The 20,656-nt window shown below is 50.5% G+C and overlaps 1 protein-coding gene across 1 annotated transcript; it reads right to left on the bottom strand.

The window, feature by feature from the left end:
* Nucleotides 1-390: 390 nt before the first annotated feature.
* Nucleotides 391-19,975, bottom strand: DNAI2 (dynein axonemal intermediate chain 2; the record flags this gene model as incomplete). The annotated part of the gene is made up of 12 exons (XM_082860759.1): nt 391-555; nt 1,803-2,030; nt 2,845-2,991; nt 3,664-3,799; nt 5,260-5,483; nt 8,619-8,741; nt 9,664-9,803; nt 13,630-13,743; nt 14,752-14,894; nt 17,020-17,141; nt 18,124-18,285; nt 19,793-19,975. 12 exons carry the CDS (start codon nt 19,973-19,975, stop codon nt 391-393), a joined length of 1,887 nt encoding a protein of 628 aa, XP_082716885.1.
* Between the last annotated feature and the right edge of the window lie 681 nt (nt 19,976-20,656).

Here is a 20,656-nt window from a genome sequence, read left to right as displayed (position 1 = left end):
GTTGGTGGAGGGCAGGCCTCCCTGCACCCGGGAGGTTAACCCCTGAGCCTGGGTTGCTGGGCACCCAGGAGACCACGCTGCCAGCACCACGGCCGTGAGAGCCTAGCGGGCGCTCGACACCTGCGGGTACGGATGGTGGGCACGGCCTCGGGCACCTGCCGCTTGCTGCCTGGGCCACCTCGAGCTAGTTCCTCCTGAGTCTCCTTGGTCCCCTCCCCTGTAAAGGGGACATGACTCCCTGCAGGGCTGTGGCTGGGATTAGAGATAATGGATGTGAGGACCCAGCAGTGCTTTCTTAGCTCTGACCCCAGAATGTCTGGCCAACTGCGGAGACGCAGAGACAGGCAGGAAGCATGTGGTGGGCAGAAGGAGGGGGCCAGGTTCTGTAGCTTAACCCCTGAGGATCAGCTTCTCCATCCAGTGTTCACGCTGCTGTGCGGAGCACATCTGGGGCTGTCCAGCAGCAGACACGGAGTCAGTGGCCACATTGCACGGTGTCAGCATCACCTGCTGGAGGGCTGGAGGGCCCGGGGGGATGGGTGGGAGGAGCCCGCGCTGTGGGTCAGAAAGGCAGGACTCCAGCCTCGCCTCAGCCCCACTGTACCACCAGATGGTGTGAGAATAGAGCCGCTCAGATCCGAGTACTCCCAAATGCAAAATGCGCCCACAGAAACCACAGCCTGTCTCTAGACCCAGCGGGAGAGAGCCAGAAATGGTGAGTAGTCACGGGATGGAGCCGGTGGGCTGCTCTGTGCTCACCCACCTTCCGTCCCCCTGTCTCTCCATCGGTGCCCAAGAACTGGACACACGGGCCGGCTTCATGGGCCGGCGCCCTGAGCGGCCACGCGGCCTTTGCTGACCAGGGCTCCACGCTTGCTTTCGTGTCTGCTGCCACTGTCTTGAACTTCTCAACACTTTTTTTTTTTTTGGCCAGGAGGCCTGAGGGATCTTAGTTCCGTGACCAGGGATCGAACCCGCACCCCCCTGCAGTGGAAGCGCGGAGTCTTAACCACTGGACCACCAGGGAAGTCCCTTGAACTTCTCAATACTTTTGAACTGGGGGCCCCATGTTTTCCTTCCTTCCCTAACTAGGCAGCCAATCTTGCTTACAAGGGCAGACGCTGGCCCACGCTCACTTGTTCTTTTCCCTTCTGTGTTGTGCTTTCACTCTTTCACATCTTAGCGTCGTATCTGTGGGCCCCTAAAGACAATGGCCCAGACAGACCATGCCTTTTTCTTCGTCCCCTGGTACCTAAGAGGGCCTGGAAGGTGACACTACCTTTATCACTCCATCTCCTCAGTTTCCAGATGAAAATTAAGGAACCAGGAAGTGAAGTGATGGGCCCGGGCGATACAGCTAGAAGGTGCTTTGGAGCCGGGGCCATGGATGGCTGAGCTCAGGACAAATTCCCCCCCCGATGCCAGGAGGGGTCATCACGGATCTCACTGCCCCCTCCTCCCGGGGCCTCCAGGCTCCCTCTTCTCTGATGGCTCACGTAGCCCGGGTCACATGCACGTTCAAGGTCCCCATCGTGGTGGGGAGAGGATTTCAAGCAGCCCAGGGCACGGCTCCTGCGCTCAGGGAGGGTGTTTGGAGACTCAGGATTTTGGGGTGTTTGGTGTTTGGAGACTCAGGATTCCTCTGGAGGAAGCGGGTAATTCCTCCCACTCGCCAGATGCACAAATGAAGGTCCACCCAGTGAGGCCACTTGCCCGCGGTCGCCCGAGGTCAGCAAGCAGGCAGCCCGGGGGCCGCGGCTCCCTCCCGGCCACGCCACCCCGAGCCCGCGCAAGGCCCCTACAGGCTTGGGCTTCTCCTTCATGGCTTCCGCCTCCCTCCTCTTCAGCTCCGTGAAGATAACATTGAAGAACTCCTCCTCGGCCTCGGTGACCAGCTGCTCCGGGTTCAAGGCAGGCTTCTCTTCGCTCGGGTAGCTTTCCCTGCCCTCCGCCTTGCTCTTCTTCTTCAGTCGCATCTCACGGTGCCTGGTCTCCATGATCTTCTCCCGCCGGGTCTCACGCTCAAATATCTGTGCACAGGGACAAAGAGGCCGTGGGAGGGGCGGGCAGGCAGCGCTGGCTCCCAGCACGGGCGCCGGGTGGGTTCTCCTTGCTCGACTCCAAGCAGCCCACACAGAGGCCTGTACTCCGGGCTAATGGCAAGAAAGGGGGGCTAAATATGGGGCTTGGGAGGCAGGAGCAGGGGTGCCAAGTTACTCAGTTCCAAGGAATTCCAAGAACACGGATGCAGGCGTGAAGAACACCCTCTGGGGCTGCGCGACATGGCGGCCTGGGCCCACAGAGGACGAGTTCATTGGTGGGACCACAATCTCAGGCAGAGCCAGGAGGGTCTCCCAGGGTCTCGGCACCAGGGGTTTTCAATTTCTCTGTGTGCCCCACGGTTCTGGGGAGGCACCTCCAGGGTGGATGGATCTCAGCCCCCAGGGCCCCTTCCCCAGGACGGTCCCCTTCCAGCTGTCTTCTCTACAGGCATTCTGCTAAGCCTTCCTTGGACAGGTTCTGCTGCCCCAAAGGTATGTTGTTTGAAACTAGACAAACGGACCGAGTCAAACCACTTGGATTCGCAGCTGAAAAAAACTGAAGCTTGGAGAGGTAAAGTGACTTGCCCAGGGCCACTTGGCTACTGAGTAGTGAAGCCAGGGTGGATTCAGACATTCCCAACATCCATTTCTCGGGCTCATTTCCTGATCCACCCCCAAATATCCATCCATTTCCCAGGAGGTGACAGAAAAGGGCATCTGTTCTTCCCTGACTGGCCCGCTCGGCCAGGGGGCCAGGTCAGAACAGGAGCTGGTGCGCACCTCACCCAGGGCCCGCACCTACCGAGGAAACCATGTTCTTCTCGTTCCTCTGCAGGGTGCACAGCCCATTCGAGACCTCCAGCAGCGTGGTTGTCCCCAGCTGGGAGCCACAGGCAATGAAACATCCATTGTCCTGTACCCGGAGGCAGAAGAGGGCCTCGTCACACACCTGTTGGAGGGTCAGGCAGACCCGGGTGGGGGAGGAGAGCGGAGCAATGTCACCCTTTGTTGGTCTGATTATCTGGCTCCTGGGGAGACTTAGCCAAGCAGCCCCATTCAGACACCCTTGGTGACTCCCCCCATTGAGGGGGACCCCAGCCTCAACTCACAGGATGAAGTTCACACTCTACGACTGGCTGTAAAACCCTTCACCCCCAGCCTCATCTTCCGTCTCAGCCTGCCCCCCCTCACCCACCCCTTCAGTCCAGCCCCACTTTCTTTCTTTTTTTTTTTCTTTGCTGCACTGTTGGGCACGTGGGATCTTAGTTCCCCGACCAGGGATCGAACCCGTGGCCCCTGCATTGGGAGAGTGGAGTCTTAACCACTGGACCTCCAGGGAAGTCCCTTCAGTCCCACTTTCATTCTGCAGTTTCCCCAGCCCCGCGCTTTTCCACGGCCCTAGCCTGCAGGTCTCTGCTCTGGCTTTGCTGATAGGATAACGTTAGCTCAGGCTGGAAGAGGTCAGCTGCCAGAAGCCTGCGCCCTGGCTTCTGAAGGAACAGGCCTGGCGGGAGGAAAGGCCGGGCATCTGCTTTTCTCCTTTTTTAATTCCCCTCAGGTGATTCTGCTGTGCCACCAGAGTCTGAGGGCCTGGGTGCATGGGGAGGCAGGTGCACGTGACCTTCAGGCTGAGGGCGGGGTCACATTGCTTGAACACAAAGTCCCAGATGTCCAAGGTCCCGTCCATCTTGGTGGTGAAGAAAACCGCTGGCCTCACCGGGCTCCAGGCACCATCAGTGAGATAAGCCATGTGGTACCTGTTGGGAGCCGGGTGCCGCCGGTCAGGGACCTCTGTGGTTGGGAGGGATGGAGAGCCTCAGCCCTACTCATCCAGCCCCGCCCCGGCTCCAGGGTTTCATTGCTGGGCAGGAAGTTCTTTCTTGTGTTCGACTTCTAGCCACGCCAGCCTCGCCACCCACAGCTCACAGCTTGCACTATAAAGGCTTTTGGGTGGGGTCCTTCCCAGGGGCTGGTCACTGGCGTTTTCCACAGCCAACTCCGGGGCACAGGCTTGGGCCCAGTCCCCCAGCCGTGAGACTCACTTGAGAGGAGTCGGAGGAAAGAAAAGTTGCCCAGAAAAGTTCATGCTACTGAGATGAAGAGAGTGTTATACTTCCTACTTGGTTTAACCTAGATTTTCAACGATTTCTGCAGTGAAGAATGAAATTGGACCCTTATCTTATACTGTGGACAAAAATCAACTCGAAATGAATTAAAGGCTAAAACGTATGACCTGAAACCATAAAACTTCTAGAAGAAGATGTAGTGGAAAAGTTCCTTGACATTGGCCTTGGCAATGACCTTTTGGGTATGGCACCAAAAGCACGAGCAGCAAAAGCAAAAACAAACACGTGGGATTACATCAACCTAAACAGCTTCTGCCCAGCAAAGGAAACAGTCAACGAAATGAAGAGGCAACTAACACAACATTGTAAATCAACTCTACGCCATTAAACATTTTTAAATTAATTAATTAATTAATTAAGAAATAAATTTTAAAAATGCAGAGGCAACCTAAGGAAAATATTTGCAAGCCATATATCCGATGAGGGGCTAATATCCCAAATATATAAGGAACTCATACAATTCAATAGCAGAAAACCAAATAACCCGATTAAAAAAATGGGCAAAGGACCCAGACATATGGGTCTTCAAAGAAGACATGCAGATGGCCAACAGGTATGCGAAAAGGTGCTCAACATCACTAATCATCAGAGGAATGCAATCAAAACCACAATGAGATATCACCTCACAACTGTGAGGATGGCTAAATTATTAGAAAAACAAAAGATGAGAGCTGGAGAGGGTGTGGAGAAAAGGGAACCCTCGTGCACTGTTAGTGGGAGTGTACATTGGTGCAGCCGCTATGGAGAACAGTGTGGAGGGTCCTCAATCCCATTTCTGGGTCTTTAGCCGAAGGAATTGAAATCAGGATCTCGAAGAGATACCTGCCCGCCCATGTCCACTGCAGCACTATTCACAATAGCCAAACATGGAAACAACCTAAATGTCCATCGACAGATGAACGTGCAGTTTGAAGCACCTTCCTTGGGGAAGGGGCTGAATCAAGCCACTTCCCAGCGTAAGCTTGGCTGTTCGTGGAGAAGTGTTTTCTCCATTTTATGGGTGGACACAGAGAGGCTCAGAGCACTCCTGGGTTGGGCTGGGCCCCCTCTGTCCCCTCCAACCCCCACATCCCTCTCCCGTCCCCCCTTACTTGGTCCACATGATGGACGACTCCCGGCTGTCTTCTGACCAGATGCGGGCGGTCCAGTCGCCGACGGTCAGAAAGTTCTTCGGGTAAAACGGGTTTCGCTGCAGGGCATAGATGGGGCCATGGTGACCTGAGAAGGTGCACACGATCTTCTCAGCTGGTGTCTTGGCCTTGCGGTTGCAGGAGATGACGATGCCTTGCTCCGTGCCCACCATGAACTTGGTCGGCTGTGGAGGGGGTGACACGTGAGCGAAAGGCTCCATGGAACATCAGCTCAGGGTTTAGCTGGCAAGGCGAGCGGTTTTCCGGAGTCAGGGTGGTGGAGCGGCAGGACGGCTGGGGGTCCAAAGGTGCTGAACGTGCCTTCGGTTTAAGCCTCTGCTTGCGCTGTGCCCCGCCCCCTTCTAGGTAGCTGCGCCCACTCTTGCGCTGGATCAGATCCCACACTTCTTTAAACCTGCCCAAGGGCCCCACAAATAATGAAGCCCCCCCCGACTCTTCTGGTCCCTGGAGAATCTCATCACCAGCCCTCTTCGTGGAGCCTCACTGTGTCCACTAAGCATTTTGCCATAAAGATCCTGAATGTTTATACATAAGGTAAATGATGGAATCAATAACGTAAAACATGGATCTAGAAGAGCTCCCTCCAGCCTCCAACTACTACTCCCGGCAAAGTTGGTCTACGTTGTACACCCGTGTCCATAGCATCTTTATTCACAACATCCAAGTGTCATCGGCATGTGAACGACATGTGGTCTCTGCCCGTACAATGCAATATTATTTGGCCTCAGAAAGGAAGGAAGTTCTGCCACGTGCTACAATGCTGGTAAACCTTGAGGACATTGTACTAAGTGAAAAAAGCTCATCACAAAAAGACAAACGCAGGAAGTGTTCACTGAAATGAGGTACCCGGAGGAGGTAAATTCATAGACACAGAAAGTTGAAGGGGCTGAAGGGAGGGGAAAATGGGGAGTTTGTTGATTAAAAGGTACAGAGTGTCAGTTTTGTAAGATGAAAAAGCTCGGGAGAGCCCACAATGTAAGTATATTTAACAATGGTTAAGATGGTACATTTTACATTATGTGTATTTTGTTTTTGTTTTTACTACAATTAAAAAGAACAACTGGGCTACAAATTGGAGGGTCAAAGGAAAGTGAAGACCCTTCTACACTGTTGGTGGGAATGTAAATTGGTACAATCATTGTGGGAAACAGTATGGAGGTTCCTTAAAAAACTAAATATAGAACTACCATATGATCCAGCAATCCCACTTCTGGGCATATATTCGAAAAGATACATGCACCCCAATGTTTACTACAGCACTATTTACAATAGCCAAGACATGGAAGTAACCTAAATGCCCATCAACAGAGGAATGGATAAAGAAGATGTGATACATATATACGATGGAATATTACTCAGCCGTTAAAAAGAACGTAATAATACCATTTGCAGCAACACGGATGGACCCAGAGATGATCATACTAAGTGAAGTAAGTCAGACAAGGACAAATATTCTATGATATCACTTATATGTGGGATCTAATTAAAAAATGATACGAATGAACCTATTTAGGGAGACTGCGCGCTCACAGTGCAGGGGGCCCAGGTTCGATCCCTGGTCAGGAACTAGATCCCACGTGCATGCCGCAACTAAAAGTCCTCATGCTGCAACTAAGAAGCTCGCATGCCGCAACTAAAGATCCCACCTGCCGCAACTAAGACCCCGCGTAGCCTAAATAAATAAATATTTAAAGAACAAAACAAAACAAAAAACCCCCAAATGAATCTATTTATAAACAGAAACAGACTCACAGATATCGAAATGAAACTTATGGTTACCAAGGAGGAAAGGTGTGGGGAAGTGATAAATTAGGAGTTTGGGATTAATGTATACATACTACTATATACAAAATAGATAACAAGGACCTTCTGTGTAGCACGGGGAGCTCTACTCAATGCTCTGTAATGACATACATGGGAAAAGAATCTAAAAAAGAGTAGACATGTATTATGTATAACTGATTCACTTTGCTGTAGAGCAGAAACTAACACACATTGCAAATCAACTATACTCCAATAAAAATTAAACAAACAAAAAAAACAAAACAAAAAAGGAAAAGAAAGAGACACAGCTCGAGAGTCCCAGAAAAGTAAGGAATAAAGTCAACTCCAGGGCTTCTGCAAGCTAGTAAGGGAGATAAACTGCCCAGGTCCCGGTGGCCCATCATGCCTCAGACTCCTTGGTGGGGCATGGGGTGGAGAGCCTGGGTCTTGGGGTCAGAGCCCTCGGTTTGAGCCCCAGCATCCCCGTGTTCTAGAGCATGGGACTTACCTCCCTAAGATGAAGTTGTTTATCTGCAAAGTAGGGATAATCACATCACCTCACAAGACGGTCATGGGTGATCACACAAGCTCGTCACGTAAGGCAGTGACAAGGGTCCAGCACACAGTGTGGGAGAGGTGAGGGCTAGTGGCACTGAGGTCATTGCACCTAGCACTTGGACTAAATCTCTGATTCGAGGACAGAATGTTTTTCTGAGTCCTCCCCACTGTGACTCCATGCCCAGGGCTGAGGGGGTCAGTAAAACTGTCTTCCACCTCATCCACCACATTGATCCCCCAGCCTGGGGGGTGGGTGGGGGGACTCCCAGGGCAGGGGTGAGGCCAGCACACCTCCACCTCCTAAGGGCCTGGGAATGATGTCCCACGGCCTGGAAGCAAACCAGTGACGATCCCAAGGGGGAGCCAGGCCAAGAGCCATCTGGAAAGGTCGTTTTCTTGCTTTGGAGGGAGTCTTCATTTGCAGCTTCTAGAAGCTTCCCTCCTCAGACGCAAACACATTACCACTTTGATATTTCTTTACTGTTCCTTCTCAGTTACTAAATGCCATCATAGGCCCGTGCTCTGGTTTGCCAAGGAGCCTCCTCTGATCTCATTTTCCTCTCCAACACCTCTTCTTTCCCCACGGAAGTGAAGCCACCGGCCCAGGGTCCCACGTGAGGCAGGGACAGAGCTGGAGCCTGGCCTGTGAATGCTGGTTGTGGACAGGGCTCTTCTCATAGAATGGGGCCTCTCTGGAATCCTGTCCTTTCAGAAAGCTTGCCTTCAGATCAGCCTGGACACTAGCCAAATGGCGACTCTTGAGTGAAGTAGAATGGCCTCCTTCCTCTGCTCTGCTGCCCCCTGCTGGAAAGTGGTTGCAAAGACCACACAGGTCTAGGAGGACCACAGGAGGATGGTCCAGTGCCCAGGGTGAGAAGCAGCCTCAGGGTCCATCTGACACAGTAGCCACGGGTCTGCCCTTGGCTTTGGCTGCCCTGGCAGTGGAAGTCAGGGAAGGGAGAGGAAGGGACACCCACCAGAGTAGCCTCGAACTCCAGGGCGGTGGCCCCCAAGGCACGCTCCAACAGTTCCTTTTTGGTGATGTCCATGATGACGACCTCGGTGGGCTCGCTCATCTTCCGGACGTCCCACCACATGACCTGATGGGAGGAAGCTTCCTAAAATCCAGATGCCAGGGCCTCACCCCAGACCTCCCGAAGGAGAATTGCCAGATGTGGGCCCTGGAGTCTGTATTCTTAAAGTCTCCTCACAGCAGGGCAATATATAGCCACATTCAAAATGCACACATGCTTTGACCCAGAAATCCCACCGCCAGGAACGTATACTTCACATGTGTGCGGTAATCTATATACAAACACACTCTCTGCCACCTTTTCTGGTAACTACAAAATATTAAAATCCACTTAAATTACAGCATACCCATAATTTATTAAGTCCTTAGCAGGCATGGGGCAGCGCTTTACGATATATGAAATCATCTTCAAGACATGCTAAATGAAAAACGTCAGGGCTTCCCTGGTGGCGCAGTGGTTGGGAGCCCGCCTGCCGATGCAGGGGACGCGGGTTCGTGCCCCGGTCCGGGAAGATCCCACATGCCGCGGAGCGGCTGGGCCCGTGAGCCATGGCCGCTGAGCCTGCGCGTCCGGAGCCTGTGCTCCGCAACGGGAGAGGCCACGACAGTGAGAGGCCCGCGTACCGCAAACAAAAATAAAAACAAAAACAAACAAAAAAAACGTCAAGTGCAGATGAACGTGCAAGGTGTACAGAAAGAGAGCGAAGACAGACACGCTTGCTTCCGTGTGCAGACGCGGAGCCTGGAGGCTGATGTGGGTGGGCGCCTACAGGGAGGGGGACTGGGAGGCTTGAAGGTAGAGGTAGGAGGAAGGCGTTCACTGTCTGCCCTTTTGTACCTTTGGGATTTTGCTCCATGTGCATGTATTACCTATTATTCAATTTAAAAATGGAACGAAAAGGAAACATGCTTAGGTAATTCGGTGGGAGGCCGGGCAACTGCTCTGATCCCCACCCCCTCGCCCCCCACAGCGCCTGGCTGGTGGGTACCTGCCCGTCCGTGGACGCTGAGAAGCACTCGGTGCCCGTCTTCGACTGCAGCCAGATGGTGCCGTAAACGGGGTCTCGGTGGCTGAACTCAATGGTGGACAGCTCTGCCACCAGGCTGCCCTTCCGGGTGTCCCAACAGGCTGGCGGGGAAGAACATGAAGGGGCTGTGATGGGGGCACAGGCTTCCTTTCTTAGTGCAGGGAGCACGGGATAGAGGGATGCTGCTTGCCTTGATCTGGCAGGTATGTGGTTTTTTAGAAGCGGGGCTAAGTTCAAACCCGCCTGAATTTCCTACCAGCCCCCAAAGCGTGCTTCATTCATTCCACGGAGCCCCTAACACGTGTTGAGCATCACACTGGGCACTGGGGAAGCCACTGGGATTCAGACAGCCACAGTCCCTGGGAGACAGGAAGGGAAATCCGCAAGTACAGCCCGTGCTGTGATTGCTCCAGGAGGAGACACATGGAGGCAGTCAGGGAAGGCTTCCTGGAGGAAGTGAGAAGGAACTAAGACTGAGGAGGAGCCTCGGGTTGGAGTGAGCCAGGCAAAGAGAGAAGAGCACCTCCACCCCAGGGAAAGGCTCTGGGGAGTAAAAACATCTATGCAAATCGCTCCTGCTGCATCCACTCATTCCCTTTTCGCCTCTGTACCTTTGCTGCATCTGATCGGAAAGAAACACAGAGGGACATTTATCCTTTCTTCTGATTCATAATTAGTACGTCGCTTCTTCTGTTTTACCAAGAAAGACTCGAAGCTTACCTATTATTTTGTCCCAGTGGATTCTGTTTTCATTTTCCCACGAGTGTATAGCGAGGACCCACCCTATTACTCAGAGCTGTTTCTAGGAAAGCTGGTTTTGTAAAGCAACAACAAAAGTCCACGATCCATAAGTCTTGATTTATGGAATCCAAGTCCAAGGCATTTGACCCTGGACCCGTCTGGCCCAGAACCAGGTTTTCTTAGCTAAGCTCGCTCTGCTTGGGCAAAGCAGTACTCCAAGGTGGGTCCCACCATGTCTTTCTTACAGACAGCAGAGCCCCAGAGCCTGGGCTGGTCTGAGCTGGCATGAAGAACCACTGAAAGGGGTTATGAATGATGAGCGAGGCAGGGCTCCTGAATAAATCGTGGCCAAGTGGCTTTGCTTCAGTCTTTTAGAGCCTGGGCATCCAGATAAATTTGCAGGAGGTTTATGGGAGCCCACGTCTATTTCATAACCCAGGAGCTCCCCTGGAGAGGAGGCAGCAGGTCTAAGAGGGAGATGAGAGGCCTCAGGAGGCTAGGAGGCCAGGAGGCAGCCTGGCCACAGAGAGGTGCTGGGAGGCGTCCCAGCCATTCCGGCCCCTACTCCTGGAGCGAGAGGGGAACATAGGAGAGCTCGTGAAGACAGGAGGGAGGGGGAGCCCTTTTCATGTCTGGCTGAGTCTGGCCTGGGATGCAGACAGGAGGAATAATTGTTTGGTTACTTCAAGACCAGAGGTGAAGGGCAGGCAGAAACCTTCAGGGCCCACGTGGGCAGGTTTCTTCTGAGCTCACCAGGGATACCGACATCAGTTTTCTGGGTGTCCCACCAGCAAAAACGGCAGAGTAAAGACCTCTGAGAATTCTCTCCTCCATAAAGGCCAAGAGAACCTTGGCAAAAATGGTCAGAATCAACTTTTTCAGAACTCTGGAAATTAGCCAAAGGCTGGCAGCAAATCAGAGTGTTTATCTGAGAAAAACGGCTGAATCCTGGTAAGAACGGTAAGTTCTGTTGCATTTTGACGTGCCCTAGTTAGGATCCTATACTCTCCGGTTCTATGGTAGCCTTGAAAAATAACATTCTGCCTTCCTGGTAAGAAACCACTAGCCTGACAGCCAAGGGATGGAGCAGAATGGAGCTGGAGCTCTTTCAAAGTCTCCTATTCCAAGAATTGTCATTATTTGACCTGTCTGTCTGATGGTTCCCTGGAAGACCCCCCCCGCTACTTGCAAGGTTGTCTATATTCACCTTGACTTGGAGCTTGGCCAGTGAAAAAGGTCTGTTTAAGAAGGCAATTTTGAAAATAACTATGATTGCAGACAACTGATTAACTCTGCAGTGTCCCACAGTGGTGGATAACAAGTGGAGCAAACAATAAGCTAAGCAAAAAGCTTGAAAGGAGAAGCTGGAGAAAGTCCATAGGAGTTTTGAAAAGCTCCTGGAACCTAGAAGGTCACATGCATGGGTATGGCTGTGTGCATTCCCAGTATGCACACATACTTAGGAAAGAACTGAGAAGGCCCTAGGCTTTCGCCTCTGGCTGGCCTTAAGGCTCGGTGCGGCGGATAAGGCAGAGTTGACAACTATGCCTGGCTGAGTGTCGAAGGTGTGCACACAGAGCCTCCCAGCAAAGTCTGTGAGATTTACTGGTTCCAGATGACAACAGGCAGAAAACATTCACCTCAAGCGCACAGGGAACATTCTCCAAGATAGACCACACGTTAGGCCATAAAACAGGTCTCAATAGATTTTAAAGATTGAAATCATGCAAGGTATCTTTTCTTCCCATAACAGAATAAAACTAGAAACCAATAACTGAAGGAAAACCGGAAAATTCACAAACATAGAGAAATTAAACAACATACCTCTAAACAATCCATGGGTCAAAGAATAAGTCAAAGGGAAATTAGAAAATACCTTGAAATGAATGAACATGAGAAGACAACATACTAAAACTTAGGTGTGGCTAAAGCCGTGTTTAGAGGTAAATGTATAACTGTAAATATCTGTATTTTTAAAAACCCCAAACCAATAATCAAACCTTCCACTTTAAGAAATTTAGAAAAAGAAGAACAAAATAAACCCAAAGCAAGCAGAAGAAAGGACATAATGAGGATTAGAGTGGAAATAAATGAAATGGAGAGTTTAAAAACTGAGAAAAATCAATAAAATAAAAAGTCGGTTCTTTGAAAATAAAACAAAGTTTACCAACCTCTCGCTAGATTGACCAAGTGAAAAAGAGAGAACACTCAAATTACTAAAACCAGGAAAGACACAGGAGATGTTACTACCAACCTTACAGAAATGAAATGATTGTAAGAATGAACAACTGTGTCAACACATTAGATTACCTAGATGAAAAGGAAAAATTCTAGAAAAACACAAACTATCAAAACTGATTCAAGAAGAAATAGAAAACGCGAGAAGACCTGTACCAAATAAAGAGGTTGAATTTTCAACTTTAAAACTACCAGTAAGAAAAATTCCCGAACCAGATGGCTTCATTGGTGAATTCTACCAAATATTTAAAGAAGAATGGCTGTCAACTGTCCACAAACTCTTCCAAAAAAAACCAGAAGAGGAGTAACACTTCCCCATTCATTCTTTTTTTTTTTTTAATGTATGAAGGTTTATTTAACTTATTAATGAAAGAACAAGCAAGATGGTAAACTGGTTTTAAACAAGTTTTGATAGAATCAGTTTCTAAACTGAATGAATGCCCCTGTAAATGGTCTTCATACCTCTTGTTTTAGTTCTATAATTCTTTTATTTTCCTTTCCCCCCCCGACTCACTCTATATAGCTGGTATTACTTACACCCATTACCGTGTAGGTTGCCCCAACTGCATCTCCTGAGATGGAGCTCCCCAGTGGTCTCATAACCCCTTTGCCTCTAGCTAACCTAGCCTAGCTCAGGGTAGGCATACAGTAAATGTTTCTTGACTTTACGTGGCCCATAATTTTCTTAACTTTTTATTGTGAACTCATTTTAGCCTCACTTGAACTTCTACAACGGAAGACACGGCTGAGGTATCAGCAAAACCTGTCTCACCTTGACGTCTGGAAGCTGCAGGGAGTCCCCACCCCATTTTGTCCTCCATGGCAAGCCTGGCCCGGCAGGTGGGCCCTGGCCAGACAGCAGCAGGGGCCAAGCTACCTGAGAGCCTGCAGCGGACTCGGGCTGACTCCTGGTTAAGTGCCGGGCTTTGGCGGGGGGTCCCTCCTTACCGATCTGCCCATTGTAGCAGCCTGCCAGGAGCACGTGGGAATCTTTGGGGTTGTATTCCAAGGTGACAAGAGGAGAAGATGGCTTTAGGACAATTTCTGGCCTGTTGGGGTTTTCTACAAAGCAAAACAACAACAACAACAACTATATATATATATATATATATATATATATATTCTACCAGACCTGGGGAAAAAAGGACAGGGTCAAACACTTTAACCCCTTTTACAGGTGGGGGGTGGCAAGGGGAAGCCTGGAAGCCCCTCTCCAGGCTGCAAGCTCTGGTCCTCAGTGGCCAGCATCTAGCCCTGGAGGCTCTTCTACTGGTTTTATTTTTGGGAATCAGGATTGTGTGTGTGTGATTGTCATTCTAGTCCATTTTCCAGGTTCGGTATTAAATGAGGTTTAAGGCTTTTACAAAACGTCAACTCTCCCCTGACTTGTGTGAACCAGCTGCCCTGTCTGTACAGCAGGGGTAACGATGGAGTCCAGCCCACGGGGCGGCGCTAAGAGCTCACTGAGCTCCTCAGGAGTGTAAAGTGCTCAGTCCTGTGCGTGGCACCTACACCTGCTAATAAAGGCTAACGTTTATTTTCACAACGACAGCAACGAGGGACGTCTGAGAGCATGGATGGAGACCACAGTCACCTGCTACCTGCCGGACTCTGCCCTTGGAGTGAGCCCTTCTGTCAACAGTGGTCCGTGCTCCCGAGTGGACACACTGCCCCTACTGGCCATGAATCAGGGGAAAGTGCCAGGACAGGTGGGACAGAGGTGAGTCCCTGCGTCCCTGTGAGGACCCCTTGGGTCACTTCTCAGTCTGCTGGGGACTCTTTCTGATATGCTCCTCAGGGACCCAGAGTTGGGTCTCCATGTGGTCTGGTCTCGAATGCCCTGGGATCTGGAAATAAAGGGAGTTCCTGCTTCTGATCTGTCTCCGCGTGGCTGCAGCTGAACCCAGACAGCAAAGGGATGAGACGGTGGCTTCCTCCTGGGTCCCTGGACATCCCAGTGAGGGACCAGCCCCACGAGAGTCCCGCTGCTTCTACCTTCCTCCCCCCGAGTTTTCACAGGTCTCTGCCGCACATCCTTCCCTGCGGCTACCAGACCCCTCTGCTTCTCACCCAGGTCCCAGATGTACGATTCGTTGCTCATGCCCTCAGGTGCCCGTTGAAAATTCAAGCAAGAGTACGCCACTGCCAGCTTCCTGTTGCCATCGGGGTGCAGGGAGATGTGTGTGGCTGGCCGCTTAATTTCCTGGGGATCCCTTTAGGGGAGGGAGAGAGGGCAGAAGACTGAAATCCCAGGCTCCCTAAATTTTGTATTTGCTAAAGTTTTTCTTAAAAGAATTCATACATATTTAAACATTCGCTCAGATAAATTTATTTTAAAAACAAAGCTGACAGGACTCCCTTAACTGGAAAACTGATCTCACCAGCCATAAATAAAAACTAATAAAAATTAAGACAATGGAAATAAAAGATTAAATTTCAGCCTGATGTCTTCGTTTGCTGAAAGTTCCAAGCCTGAGGCTTGATTTTTCATTAATATTAAACCATGAGGGAGGGTGAAGAATTCAGCCATTATGCTCCCTGGTATTTGCCCAATTGAGTTGAAAACGTATGTCCACACAAAAACCTGAACACAGAGGTTTACGGCAGTTTTATTCATAATTCCCAAAACTTGGAACCAACCAAGACGCCCTTCGGTAGATGAAGGGATAAACTGTGGTACGTCCAGACGTCATTATTATTCAGCATTAAAAAGAAATGAGCTATCAAGCCATGAAGAGACATGGTGGAAACTTAATGCACATTGCTAAGTGAAAGAAGCCAATCTAAAAGGGCTACATGTTGTACGATTCCAACTATATGACATGCTGGGAAAGGCAAAACCATGGAGACAGTGCAAAGATCAGTCGTTGGCAAGGGTTTGGGGGCAGGGAGGGATACATAGGTAAAGTATAGGGGATTTTTGGACAGTGAAAGTATTCTGTATAATACATTTGGAACGTATGACGCCAAGAGTGAAACCTAATATAAACTATAAACTTTGGGTATGCTGTACGCATCCCCCCAAACTTCATATGTTGAAGCCTAATCTCCAATGGGCTGGTATTAGGAGGTGGGGCCTTTGGGAGGTGATTAGGTCATGAGGGCAGAGCCCTGATGAATGGGATTAGTGCCCTTATAAAAGAGGGTCCACAGAGATCCCTCACCCCTTCTGCCTTATGAGTTCACAGCAAGCAGACGGCTGTCTCTGAGTTAGAAACTGAGTCCTGGGAATTCCCTGGAGGTCCAGTGGTTAGGACTCAGCACTTTCACTGCAGGGGGTCTGGTGAGTCCTCACCAGACACAGAACTTGACATTGCTGGCACGCTGATCTCAGACTTTCAGCCTCCAGATGGGTAAGGGATAAATTTCTGTTGTTTATAAGCTATGCGACTTGAAACGAGTCCTTACTGGTCATGCTGGGGCTGGGTGGAACACTTCCCTGGACCCTCAGTGGGTCACGGTAGCAAAATGAATCCTCCAGAGCTGGCATTTGAGGCTAGTCACGTCTGAAATCACAGGTATTCTCTGCATCTATGAGCGTACACACACACGCACACACGCGCACATATATACATACATACACATGTATACGTGCACACACATGCATATATATACATACACATGTATACACGTATGCATACATACATGCACACATGCATATAGGTGTGTTTTAAACAAAAAGTAGTGCTCTCTACACACTGCTCTGCCCCTTGTTTTGCTTTGGTTTCACACAGTAAATCTTGGAAACTCTCTATAGGCACATAAGGAGCTGCCTCATTCATTCTGATGGCTGCATGGTATTCAACAGTGTGGGCGTACCAGAATTGCTGGAACCAGCCCCCTACCGATGGGTTTAGCTTCCTTCCAGTCTTTGGCTAGCACACACCCTGCCGCAGTGAATACGCAGTGACTTCACCCATGTGTCTGTGGGATAGATTTCTTTTGTCAGATTTCTGCTGTCCTTGGAGGTTATTCCAGGCACACTCCTGAGAGTTTGGGACAAGGGTCTTGTTTACTCACAGTGCAGCCGGATCACTGACGTTTGGTACTTGATACACTCTCTACAGCGTATGAATCAACCACACTTGTACACAGCTTTGCAAATTTGCTTTAGTCTTTCCCCAGACTCTGTCCTCCTTTTCCACCAACAAGGCCTGCCCTCAGGGTAGGTACCACTTGTCTGCTGGGCGTTTTATTTTGCTCTGTCCCTTATTAAGCTCGGATCACAGATGGCATTGTACCCATGGCATGGAGTGACTGGCAAGGGGTCACCTTTGGAAGCACCCACGCGTAGGGCTGAGAGAAATTGGCCAGACACCTGCCTGGCTATAGAGGTACCTGAAAACACTGACGGTTTTAGCTGAAGGGGCCTCTTCCATCACCTCCACCGCATCCTCGTCATCAAAATACTCCTGGTAGATGTCAATGGCATTATTCTGCTTGATGCAGTGCTCCACGACCTGAGGAGGATACAGCGGGAGTTCTTAGCAGTAAAGGGAGGTCCTTTCAGCCTGACCAGGGCTGAGATGGAGTCTGGGAGGGACGAGAAATATCTAGTAGTCTTTTCCCATCCTTCCAGCCCATGCATTTTCAATGGGGGCAACATCTACCCCCCAAAAGGGTGGAAATTGGTTCTTGGGGTTAAAATATTATTACTTTTTTATACAAAGTACAGATATACATCCAGTACATAAATATATAGTACACCTACGGTATTACATTTTCATTGGGGTGGGGCGATGTCTAAAAAGGCTTCTTGGGGGACAACAATGAAAAAAAGGTGAAGAAACACCACTGCTCCAGGCAAACAGAATTAGTAACCACCCCATATATGGCATCCATCTCCTGTTTCCTCCACCCAGAAGGCCATTCCCCATTATTCCAAATGTCCAACAAGGAAAAGCTCAAGATCAAGTGCCACCTCTTCCAGGAAGACTCCCCTGATTCCTTCAGCAGGAAATCAACTCTCCCTCCTTATGGGGCAAATGGCAGAGCATCTTTTCTCTTACAGTCTTTCTTTCTACATTATACAGTGATACCTCTGTATTTGTTTTTGGCTTCCAATGGATTATAAACTCTTTGGGGCAGAATATATGTGAATTTCATTTTCGCAATCTCTACTGCACCTGGCAGAGACTAGAAGCTCCATGCAAATGTGTCGAATGAATGAATGATCCCTACTGGCAGGTAGCTGCTGGGTGGGGTTCCTTGGGGTTCTCTTTGCCCAGAGGATTTCCCACTTTTTGGATTCCTCTTAAAGCCTGTTCAGTCCTTAGACCTTCTGGTCTGCTGTGTGGACCTGCCTGCCTGCTCCCAGACAGAAGGTTCCATAACGTAGCTGGTGTCCTTCCCCGAGGAGCCACAGTTGCTGAGCTTGACACGCAGCTGGGGAAGCAGAGTGATGGCGGAGGCCCTGACCACTGGCGCTGAAGGAAGCCTTACCGAGCCCAGCTGCATGATGGTGTTGACGTAGTTCTCATCTTTCTCCACCTTCTTCCGGAAGCGGATCGTCTGCTCCAGTTCCAGGGGGTTCACATCCTTGGGCCAGCCCCCCTCGATGTGATTAACCCCCCGGGTCTCCATTTCAAACCGCTCTGTGTTGGCCTAAACGGAGAGCCACAGGTGAGAAGACGCCTGGCCCTGGTGGAAGCATCCGACCACTTCTGCAAACCAGTGTCCCAGGGCTCCCGGGCCCCTGGGCTCTGAGTGCTCAGGGATGGACCCGTGAGGTGCCCCTGGCCAAAGCCACTATATTTTCAGGTCCAGCAAGGAACTTTCTGGTCCTCAGGTGGTCACAGGCAGCCACAAAAGTGTCACCCCTGTGGAGTTAGCAGCTTTGCAGATGCTGCCAGTGGCTATGGAAAATCCAGTTCTGACCTGATCTCACCCCTAAAGTTCCGGAGGAGCCCACCCGTCGGTTCTGTGAGATCCCAAAGGAAAATGTGACTAAGCTTTCTCCACCCTACAATGACATTACAATTTACAATGTCACAGGGATCGAAACATAAAAACAATTAAGAGTGTGGACTTGCTTTGCCCATTCTCTGTTGTAGGGAGGTTGGCATAGATGTAGTTTGACCCCTTAAACTTACCTCTTTTCCTCCTTCCCAGTTTTCCCCCGTCTTTTAAATTGTGATAAAATACACATGACATAAAATCTACCATTTTGACTAAAATGTACAAGTTAGTAGCATTAAGAACGGTCACAATGTTGCACAATCACGATCACTATCTAATTCCAGGACTTTCTCATCACCCCAAATGGAGACTCCATACCCATTGAGCGGTCCCTCCCCTTCTCCTTTTCCTTTTTAAGCCAGTTCTCACAAAAGCTAAAAGTTTCAACAGGGTGGAGCTGCTGACAGAGGAGACCCCGATGTGGTGCGGCCTTCATGGCCGCCATCTTGTTTAGGTGGCTACACCATGAACAAAACCACCCTGGCCCCCATGACAGTAGCTTGCCCTGGGAAAGCAAGAAACTCAGTCTGTTTGAACTGTGAGCTAGTGGAGCCGTCCACAAAGTGGGTGGCCAAAGCGGTGAGATTTTCACTCCGTTGACTCGGGGACATGACAGTTGTGTTAACCCCTTCGGTCTAATCTTCTCCCAGCAGTTCTTGACATAATCAGGAGCGGATCACTTGGTTCAGACAGACCAGGAGAAATCTGGGAGCTTGGACAGCGACGTGACCCTCACTCCTTTATCTTGGAGGCACTCTGACCAGCACTTTCTATGGGACCCTTTCCTTTTCCCAAGCTAAGCAGGTCCTATAGATGTGAGTCCCTGGCCCCCTCAGATACCTCTCCCAGATGCACCCAATGCCTAAAACAACTCTAGTAAGAGTCTTAGAGGTGAAGCCAGATTCCCTGGGAGAGAGAACATCCTGATTTACATTCACCCGGCCCAGGGGGTGGTTGGTACCGGGCCTTGTCCTGACCCTGGGCACCCAGGTGGGTCTGGGAGCGATTCTGCCCTCGTACTTCCAGCATCTTCACTGGTCCACTCTAACTGGCTTCCAGGGGGATGGAGTCACCCAGTCCCACTTGCCTACCTTGGCCAGCCACCCTGCCGGACCACACCTCCACTGGCCCGGCCCCTGGGGCAGGGACCCACCTCGTGTTCCGACATGCTAATAGAGCACTGGATGCCCGTGTCCACGGGGTTCCGCTCCATGAATTGCTTGGCCAGCTCAGGGTTGGGTGGTATGTCGATGTTCACCTCTGCCTGGCGGTCGGAGAAGTTGCAATGCTTCCCGAACTCGCTGCGCTTCTTGACATATACGTACACAATCTCCATGGTACCAGCTGCTGCAGGAACAGAGGGAGGGTGTGTGGTGAGGGGTCCCAGCTGGCTGCTTCCCAGCCCCCACGGACCCCACCACCAGGGGCAGCTCCAGGTTCCCAATCTGGCTGGGGGGAGGGTTCCTAACGGATTTATCCAGATGCTGCATCTGCATTTGAAAAAATAATTTATGGAGTGATGACTACAGGCTAAGCATCATCTTGTTCAGTTCTTACTGTTGCCCTCTGAAGTGGACAATAAAATCACCGTTTGACTTTGGAGGAATCCGATATCTGGAGATACCCAGAATGCCTTGCCCACAATCACATAGCTAACACGTGGTACAGCTGGTCTACCTGACTCCAGAGCTCTTACTCACCAAATGATACAGTTTCTGCTGAGCTAGTATGCTTATGGCGAGGCAGGAAGAGATACTAATGGCGATTATGTTGAACTTAATTCCCTGCCACACACTGGACCTGATCATACAGCATATAGATTTGAGCCCCAGGCCTCTCTGGAAACTCTCCCATCCAACCACGTGATTGCCAGAAAGGCTCACCCACTAGGTTACTGGATTCTACCCTCCATCACCCTGTGGGAGCCCCACTGAAACCTCTTCCCTCCACATCACTCCAACGGGGACAGGGCTAGGAGTCCAGCTGAGAAGGACAGAGGGTCAGACCCCTTCCCAAG

Source organism: Leucopleurus acutus (assembly GCF_964270905.1).
Source record: "Leucopleurus acutus genome assembly, chromosome: 19".
Classification (NCBI taxonomy): domain Eukaryota; kingdom Metazoa; phylum Chordata; class Mammalia; order Artiodactyla; family Delphinidae; genus Leucopleurus; species Leucopleurus acutus.
The sequence above is the reverse complement of the archived record's forward strand: the minus strand, read 5'-3'. Positions and strand labels throughout refer to the sequence as shown.